Genomic DNA, 10,372 nt, shown 5'->3' with positions numbered 1-10,372 from the left:
TGCTACAGCCACTTCTGTTCGAGCTGTTCAATGATGAGCAAAAAATTATCCTGCTTTCAGTTTAATCACTACGTATCATAGCAGATAGATTTGTCCTAAAATATCACGTACTTCAATTGCCTGCGAAAGTAAAGCATTTTATCAAACGGAACATCCGAATTCAGCTTAGAAATTAAAAAAAAAAACAAAATGTCAGACGACTTGAATACTACTTTACTTTTAAAATCTCTTAACAAACTCAAAAATAAAATCAGGTACTCTTAATTAGTACTTATAAAAGTCAAGTCGCGTGCACAAGTGTAAACGGTACCTTAACCCCGTGAAAGTTTAGAGAGAGCCTACGCTTGCTTCACTTGAATTACGATTCTGGCCTTCCGACTCCAAGTTTTCGATATAAAAAACTCCACTTTGTAACCGTTGTAAATAGTAATAATTCATTTGGTAGCCGAAATTGGGTCTGAAATATGTATTTCGATGTTTGTTCTTATTGGGTGAAAGGTATCGATAAGAAATGTTGGTAGTTTGGAAGTTTGAAGTCTTGTTTTTGTTGTGTTTATTTGTAGGTTTATTTTTGTCGGGTTTTATTGCGAAATATAGTAAACAAGATGTCAAAAGTCCCACTACTTATATAAATTGTAAAACACAATAGTACGGTGTAAAAGTTCTTAACTAACATTAATTTCATTTTACTTGATTATTTTCTTCGCCATTCTAGTAATAATATTGCATTATTATATGGAGCTTTCCTTAGTTGAGAGTGGTTTAAAATGCATATTCTGCGATTATTTTAATATTTACCATTGTTAACAATACTTACCTTTATGCCAATATTTTTCTTGAAAATTATTATTCATCTCACAAAAGTACTGCAACTTCATAGTTATATTTAACCTGCTGAAATTGGGGGTCGCGCTTAACTTTTAAAATAAAAATATCATACTAATAATATCATAAATAAAACTCCAAAACATACTTCAAACATTTATTCCACAATTCAATGACTAGATTAACAAAAGACTCTACTCCCATTACGAACTACGAACAGTTGGAATAGTTCGCGAACAATTTTGTTCTAAGTTGGGAGATAGTTTGCGACTAGAACTCCTATTAAAATTAATTTGGCAGTTACTCCTAATCTGTTGCGACATATTTTGGCAATTATGCTCTTGATGTAGTTTGTGGTATTTATTGGCTTTCGTTCAGGCTTGATGCTTTAACTTTTAGTTTTCAATGAAAATGCGCGCTGTTGTTTGAAAGGTTGCCTTGTGAAAGTATGGCATTGTACTAACTTAGTTGATTTCGCAATGTTATTATCATTATAGTAGAAATAGTCTCTGTCGTTTGTGTATTCGTTATGTTGTCTCTTATTACTTGCCTGGGATGAAATGAGACAGAACGAATATAGACAACTAGCATATTCAAATGGCCAAGTAAAGTTTTAAAAATACTTAACTGCAATATGTGGTTGAATTTCTACCGAAATTGATATCTGCAACAATTTTTTACTGACTCAGCCGTAATATTTGAGGATCAAGACCAATTGTCTTGAATAAATCGATCTCTAAAAGTAGCCCTAATGGCAATCATTCGATTCGACCAAGTGGGTCAGCATCTAAAACTGTGGAACATTGATCATTTACTTAAAATCGACTGAAATAAGTTAGACATAATTATAATTCTTTCATTAATAACAATATGCAATACTCAATTCAATTTAAATTCAACATTGGAAATGACTAAATAAATAATGAGCCAAATCGGTTAAGCTCTAAATGGAAAATGATTGGAATTATTAAAATAATTATATTGTAAATCAACATCAATTTTGATATGAAAACGCATTGTGTTTAATTTGTTTCAATGCGATTGTATAATTATTATTATTACAGGGTTGGGACGTTCCAATTATATTGGAATGCTTTTTCCGATTTTTAGCACGCTTTTATGATTATAATAGCTTTTCACCCACGTTTTCCCCGCAGGTAATTATTGTCAAAAATCCTTTTGTAGTGCTCCTCTGAGCATTGATGATTCAGTTGAAATTTGGCATGAAGATTCCTTAGAAAGTTTTCAACTTTCTACGCTCAGTAGTTTCGGCTGTGCGTTGTCCATCAGTCAGCCACTCAGTAACGCAAGAGTTTTATATAAATTTATTGAAAACCTATATTTGGGGGCAATGGGGGCTCATAGCCGCGATGTATGATATTCTGGGCAAAAAATATCTTCACATCCATGAGAAATAACAGCTTACCTATATTGTATACAGCTCAGAAATCTGAATATTCTATTATCAGCCATCTTGCGTCTCTTTTATTGCATGTAAAATTTAAACAACCATGGCTTTTCAATTTACCTATAATACTCGTAGTAGAGACCCCGCTTTTGTTACGCAAAAACTTTGGCAACACAATTAGTTTCAATGGAAGCCGTTTTAATAAGTGCCAAAATATGTCACTACGTTTTACAATTAGTTTCGAACAATAACTTATTTCTACATTAAAACATCAGTCTTTTAATAAATATATTTTGAGACGAATTACTTTTCTTATACAAGTATGAATTAAAAGAGTACAAACTTGAAGACGAACATAAGAAATCCGAAGTTTTTTTTTCGATTTCTGACACAATGATTTTTGTCCCAAAATTTTCCAGTTAATTTATAATACAACAACAATAACGAACACACATTTTACCTTGAAATGCCTGAAATTTCGGCGCAGGTTGCACTGGCCGTGGTTGCAAGCTGACTGGTTGCATTCAAAGGTGATGCGTGCTTGCTTTAATTCCCGTATTATATTACAAAAATGTAACGTTAAAGTATAAAAGTAATTGATAAATACTATGAACCTTCTTTGTTATTTTACAGAGGCATTGGGCATAAGTAGGACTTTCGACGATATTCGTTTTAATACTTAACGATATTTGGATTTTCTATGTTCGTCATAATCATGTGTTAGCTCTTGTGATGCGAAAATTTATCCAAAAGTCAAGCTGGGCGAAGTTAGAAAATAAATGAATTAAAAAAAAATGCTTTGAATACTTTTATAGTAGAACACATGTAGGTAGGTAGAAAAACAGGCTTTATGAAAGATTGCGTATATAAAATGAAATTGGCAGTATATTAGCAGTTAAAAATAATTGTTCATTTAATGTTGAAGAAGAGCAACACTCAACCTCTTACAATATAGGGGAGCTTAAAAACATCTTGCATGTCATTCTTTCATATGAAGTACCATTGAATACAAATGAGAGAGAAACAACCTAGTCAAAGATACCTGAGCTTACCTTTTAATGTCCCGTCGAAAAAAAAAACATATCATCTTCTGGATATTTAAATAAGTACCTAATACTTACTGAACAGTTAGAATATCACTAAAATCTATTACAAATTATTTTTACAAGTTTTTTCTTTATATTACGGATACAATTTATTGATATGCTTAATAATATGAACTGAAATCGTAAAAATTACAATATAATATTTTGATATACATATTCTATTTTTTTATTTATCAGTATTTCCGTTGTTATCTGTGGTGTGGGGTTCGACAATGACCTGAAACAAAAAAGATAAAAATACGTTATTTTTATTACTAGTTGACTCTCGTGATTCCACTCGCAGTTTTATTCCCTTATCAATTTTATCACCTTGTCAGCCTTTTAGGTGTGATTATTGAAAATGGGTCTTTATCTGTCTTTGTGTTTAAATTCACCAAAATCGGTTAAGTAGTTTAGACACAAAAGCAATAAACAGCAAACATACACATTTATTATTAACCAGCGCGTCTGCCATTGTTTAACGATTTCCCTAATTACATCTGGGGCAGAGGCTGCTTAACCTACTGATCGTTAACTAACCAGTGACCGCAACTGGTAGTAACGACGCCTTAAAATTAAATGTTAGAACTTACATTGTTTTACGAAATAAATTGTAAAGTGGAAAATGTGACGCAGGTCAGTGACCTGTAACATCTGTTGTAATGTGGTTGTACTAGTTTTAGTATTTGCCAACGTTCATGTAATTACTATTTTATTTCTTACTTGCTCATTTACGCGGCTTTCCTTGTATTTCAAGTTTTACTAATAAAAAATACTGTATTTGATTTACCTTGGTCCAAATACAGTTATTAAGTCATTAGTCTTCAACTATCTGTTGTCGTGTTTATCATAAAACAGACAGATGACCAGTTTTAAGCCTTAATGATTGCCGAGAAGTCTTAAGTATTGGATAGCCCAACCAGTACATTTTAGATCAAAGTGATCAATGTATAAGAAAACACTGTCAAAATTATATTTGAAAAAGTTAGTGATACTTTTGAAGTGTTAAATCTAGTCATAATTATAAATACTACGCATTGACACTCATTTACATATACAATACCTTTTACAATAAATCATTGCAATGTTCTGTTCATTAAATGTTTTCCGTTTTTGTTGACCGTACATTACCAACAGATCAACTCATTATAACATTTAATAGCTTTTTAACGAAAACATATGAAATAACGTTTTAAATCATTGTCCAAATTAAATTCGGCCTTCATTTTGTTCGGCCTCGGCTTATATATTGTTCGGCTTCCAATTATAATTGTTTCGTCTTCATTTAATGATTGAAGTTTAATTGACATGCCCATTACTTGTTTATGCTTTTGTTTAATAACATCGGCCATTATTAACCTTTTGATTTGAAGTATTGTTTGTGTAGAATGGAATTTGTGAAACAGTATGTTTTTAGCATAGTAGTATGAAAGAAAAATTGTGGTTGCTTTTATTAGACTTTTTCTTCAAACAAAACAAAGTGTGTTGGAACGTCTTAATATAATCGTTTATTTTTTAAAAAGGATATATAAGGAATAAAGGATTAGGTCTTGATTTAACTAATCGAGAGATATTATTTTTTTAACCTAATTTAAATGTTCAGCAAAATACCCCTCGTGATGCTGAGCTTCAAAAACGCCGCTAGACTACAGCGTTGTTTTACGAAACTTATAAAAGGAGTAATATGCTTCATTCAATTATATAAATATTGGATCAGTATTTTCATAAAATTCGGACAAAAATAAAAGAGATATTGCAACCGTTTTGAAGTTTATTCCACAAGGTTAGGTTAGAGTGAGTTTTGCTCATAAAATGGCTTATCCAATGAATGTAAAACTGTCAACCTTCGATAGTTTACGATGTCTAGCCGGATATTCTGTATAGTATACCGACCGGAACGAATATCCGGTGAGGTCTGGTTTCAAATATAACGTGATCAGTTTTTGGGTGTGCTTTTAAAATTAATATATCAAATTTAAATCTGAACACAAGTTATTATAAGCCTCTAGTATTACTCAAACGGACTTTAAAAACTATCGACAAATAAAAAAATAAAACAAAAATGATATCGGCTTCCATCGAAATGGATAAGGCCTTTCGCAGAAGCTTATTCGTATTAATAGTAATTCACATACGGTGTCGTATAGGCTTAAAATAATCGGATGATGAAACTACTTTATTTGTCAGATAGATTATCTAGAAATTGTGAAGTGAAACTGGTGTATAAAATATTCAAAAAGTGGCTTGAAATAACCTAATTATTTATGCATCAAAAGTGGGCGTAACCCACAGATCCCAGCAATTTACAAGTTGAAAAGGTCGTACCAGAGCTATCTTTATCAAATTAGCATTTAAAAATAAATCTAATATTTAACTTGACACAATTCCCAAACAACTTTGTTTTTATATTAATTAAACGAATTGTTTGACCTTTTACCCTTGGCTTAATCTAAAAGTAAAAAGATAAAATTAGCATTAATTAACGAAACAAAGTAATGTTGACGGAACAGAGTTCAAGTGGAAGATTTTGATTAAATTAAGCTCAAATATAATGAAAAGTTTTCTTTTGTCTTTCCTTTTTGCTTTAATATTTAAATTATGTCTGATCTTTGTTAGGATTAACCATTTTGTGTGTTGATTTTGGCTTAGTCTTTTGATGAGATGATGATATTCTCTTATATTACCGTATTACCGAACTCTTTACCTCAACCTGATTTCGGTGATATCAGTTTTGGAATATGATGATAGATATATCAAGTGACTTGTACTGCCCAAAAGAATAGAGCTCTCGATAAGAGAATACCGTCAGACTTTCTCAACCAACAGTATCTGCTATTCTAAAGATATGAAGACACATGATAGTATGACAGCTCAACAACTTAGTAGACGTACAAAAAGAATTGAGGATCTCATTGACTGACTGTCTTACCCCCCGTTTCTGAGGTACATTTAGCGGTAGTTTATCTATTCAATACTGTCAAAACTCATAAAAAAACGCTATTGAATAGATAAACTACCATTAAATGTCATCAGAAACCGGGGGCTAGACCGCTAACTTTTGCCTGTTACAGCTACTTATTTTGTAAAGGCACAGAATTATGAATTTTAATTTATTTACTATACGGTGTTAGTACAAATTGTGAATTAGTTATTGTTATTTACAACGCGTATTTCGTCTGGTAAACAAGACTAAACACTTTTTGAGTGCTTGTTAAACTGTTTTGCGATAGGACCTGTAGTTTTCCTATTCTGAAACAATGCCAAGTTATTTCAAACACGTTGTTGATTTATTAAGTAAATATTCTACGAAATATTACACATATCATACTTCCGTCAGTCCTGTTTCTCGACACTTCGTAAATGAAATTTATTTTGTATTTTTCTGCTACAGACGTAGTTGACAAGCCGTCAGCGAGTGTTGAGTTTCCAATCAGAATTCATACGAACGGATCGTATGCACGGATTTTATTTAATTATGTATGCTACATGTTACATGGTACGGATGAAATGGAACTTGCTAGGTATTGTATCTACTGTTTGATAAGTTTTGGAGCAAAATGACTATTACGAGCGCCAGACTAAGGTAGTAAGCGAAACTATAGTTTGTTTGCGTTGTCGTGCCGTATTGGTTTCAACCAAATGTAATAGAAATGTTTTAACCAGCTGGTAAAAACCTTTTTTGAAGAAGGAAAGCCAGGTAACATTGAAGAACTCTATTTTATAGTATGATGACGTTAAATCAAAACCATCAATAGTCTTAGTAAAACTTAGTTAAATTGTAAGTTTAAGTCAAAAACCACTTTTTGATCATAAACGCTTAAATTACGGAGAATTCAGTAACACGCACTCCTTGCTTAGATGTTCTTTTTCGCCTTCTGCGCAGCTTGTTGCTATATTCCGATACAATTAATGTTTCATACTACATTCGTGAAATACATATAGTTATTTTGCAGTTACATAAATAACAAACACGCAAGGCACGTGACGTAGCAAACATGTGAATATCCAATGTGTACGTGTAAAGGAAATGCTTGGGCTTTTTGAACGCGTGTCCAACGTAATTAGATGACGTCAAGACTGTCCGGTTCCGATTCGGATTTAGCACGCAACATGGATATCCCTTTTACTCGTGTTTGTATATCAAATGCGGTGGAATATACGGTAGTTTCTAATCTTGTTATAATTCTGATTCAACGGCATATTGAAATAGAGATATTGTATCGCATAAATTGTTGTTATTAAGTGTGAATTATAAATTAAAAATATTATGAATAATTTAGGAAGAATCTTGCATTTTTCGGAGGGTTGTAAAAAAATATTCAATACTTTTTAATTTAACTGAAGGGTTTCAAGGGCCGTAACCTGCACCTTGCTAGCGCTGTGAACTCAAAAGCTCGTTTCTCTCTCTCTCACTTTGAGAGGAGTCTGTGCCCAAATGTACGCGTAATGGGTAAAACTTCAATTGACATTGTTTTTATACTTCTATAGCCTTTATAACATTCGTATGAAGTCATCAATCACCCAAACTCACTGTTTCTTTAGTCTAAATAATTTTGGACTATTGATTTGACTGAGTTCCTAAAATACTTACGTCTAGGCATCGCAGACACTGTAGCTTTTGATGTGCTGTCACTGTCATCTGATTCTGAGCGGTTTTGGAAACTCGTCTCTGTGAACAACAGTATAAGGTTTAAAATCATATTCATTGGCAATAAATTAAAGGTTCTAGAACAATAACAATAGAATACTGAAGAACTCGTTGAAACTAACTTGATTGATTTACAGAAACAGGAGATGGAAAACAATTAATTCAGGTATATTTCTGCGAATTGGTTTCGATTTACGTCTATATATTCGGTTTTACCTAACAGAAAATAACAACCTCAATGAGTTCTTCCGTGTAGTCTTAACGAACAAAACTATTTAAATGAAATTCGATATGATTAATTGTATTCCGGAAAATGACTGCCTTTGTGGCGCAGTCGGTAGTGTATCCGACTGCTGATCATGAGGTATCGGATTTGATTTCCGCGTCGGGTAAAGTGTTATTAATCTTCTTTGATTTATATAAAAGAATGTTTCTCAATAGTAGTAGTGTGGTAACGTGCTCGGTAAATAACATCACCCACTATTGTTAATGGTGAAACAGGGGTGCATTTTATACACCCCTGCCAAAACTTTCGGGTGATATTTTTATGTAATATTGGCCAACTTACTTAAAACACGCAAGTGAAATCACGGGAACAGTCTAGCTAAGGTGACTATATTAAAATCTATAACTTTAACTTAGCATGAAGATATAAATTCAAACTCAAAACAGAGTTGAAACACTAATTACAGATTTAATTTATTTGTTCAATTGCCTTTAACATTCAAATGTCCGTCCCCTATTCTTGTTACTAAGCACTTCACATTAAAATTGTACTTCAAAGTACTAACTTTAGAAGCCTTAAACTCCTATAAAGGCTTTAAACAATCACAAGGCAAGATAAAGAGGCCATTTCCCGAACATTTACAACTGCGGGACAGATCAATTAAATTTCTAGAAGGTTCCATTGTTCTTGATACTTTCGAACATCAATTCTGTTAAATTAGATCAAGATTAATGGTGACAGTAGTTCGGGTCGTGTTATAGAAGGTCGAGTTGTATCGTTTTTGTATGTAATCTATTTCAATTACTATGTTTGTATTGGGAAAGGGTGACATGTGTGTTTGCTTGTGTTAAAGTGTGATTCCGTCGTCGTATCTCATCGTCAGCCTGACCTTTCTTCCGACTATGTTGGAGTCGGCTTCCAGCCTCATCGGATGCAGCTGAATATCAGTGTTTTACATGGAGCGACTGCCTATCGTACCTTCACATACCAGTTACCTGGGTTATAACACGACACCCTTTGGTAAGACTGGTTGCCAGATTTTTTAATTAGCTGTGAATAAATGAATGTATTTTTAATTTTGAAAAGTTTCGCTATATTCAACTTTAGCTTTTAACTTATTTATATATACTCACTAAGTATAACCTAAATATCAACGTAGCACTAATAAAATAGTCTATACTGAGAATAGCAAACAATTAATTCAGATGGCATTAGAAAATAGGTCAATACAAAAATTTATTTTTAAAAAGGCACCATTTAAAAAAAATGTTATGATTAAATAAACGAATAAAATCATACACAATTCAATCATCAAGTTAATTTGACATCTTGCCCTCGCCTGCAACCGTGTGCCTAATTCACAACAGACAGAATTTAAAAAGAACACAACATTCAACGAACTTTGATTAATAATTTTAGGAAGCAATCTAACTTTGTTCGTTGTAATTAAAAAAGAATGACGGAAGTTTAACAATGGAAATTGATTAACATAAACGGTAAAACTGTTTTGACTGTTAAAAATTGGGCATGTTCCTTGAAAATTATTACTGGGAAGGAAAAATGGTAACCGTGTTTTATGTAAATTATAACATTAAGCCACTTTCATGACTTATCGATAAGAGTTGGATAACCTATCTGTTAAATAAATTGATAGCAAATGTATGAAAGCACCTGTCGAAATCCCATCTGATTAGCTGTATTTTTAATATTATTTAGAAATGATCAAATAGAGTTCACGGTTCGCGGTTTTGATAACCTCTCTGATGCGTGAAGTGGCAGCAAATGTATGGGAAGCAACTGTTAAAATTAATACTTATTCAAAAGTGCTAAAAATGAGACTAAAACTCCACGTCCGCTGCGTCGGAATCGGAGCGTACGGACTTAGAAGATTTGTTGGTCCTGTATCAATGTCTGTGACATAATGCGTCCACTGGATCGACATTTCGTTGCCAGAGATATTTATATGAAGTGACAAATCCTTACGGCCCGATTCTCTACAGTCTAAAGTGTCGGGTATCGAGACTTTGACGTTTAAAATGTACGGCCAAAATAGTTCAAACGGAGTTCGCGCTGATAACTTCTTTAAGCAATTTTTTTTGATAACTAGCTTGCCGGTAGTCTATAGTGATGGAGAATCGAGCTAGTACGAACTACTGCTCTGTTTAACGTCTTAAAGAAAA

The 10,372-nt window shown here is 32.7% G+C and overlaps 1 protein-coding gene across 1 annotated transcript in view; it reads right to left on the bottom strand.

Moving 5' to 3' along the window:
• Window positions 1-974: 974 nt before the first annotated feature.
• The window catches only part of LOC142983173 (cell adhesion molecule Dscam2-like), a 93,695-nt gene continuing 84,297 nt past the window's right edge, over window positions 975-10,372 (bottom strand). Inside the window, exons 31-32 of the mRNA XM_076130055.1 lie at window positions 7,910-7,987; window positions 975-3,556 (exon numbers count right to left, since the gene is read on the bottom strand). Of these exons, the coding sequence (XP_075986170.1) occupies window positions 3,528-3,556; window positions 7,910-7,987 (107 nt within the window). The 3' untranslated portion in view covers window positions 975-3,527. The remainder of the gene's footprint in view (window positions 3,557-7,909; window positions 7,988-10,372) is intronic.

This window comes from Anticarsia gemmatalis, chromosome 23, assembly GCF_050436995.1.
Source record: "Anticarsia gemmatalis isolate Benzon Research Colony breed Stoneville strain chromosome 23, ilAntGemm2 primary, whole genome shotgun sequence".
NCBI lineage: Eukaryota > Metazoa > Arthropoda > Insecta > Lepidoptera > Erebidae > Anticarsia > Anticarsia gemmatalis.
This window is presented reverse-complemented; position numbering and strand designations above follow the sequence as displayed.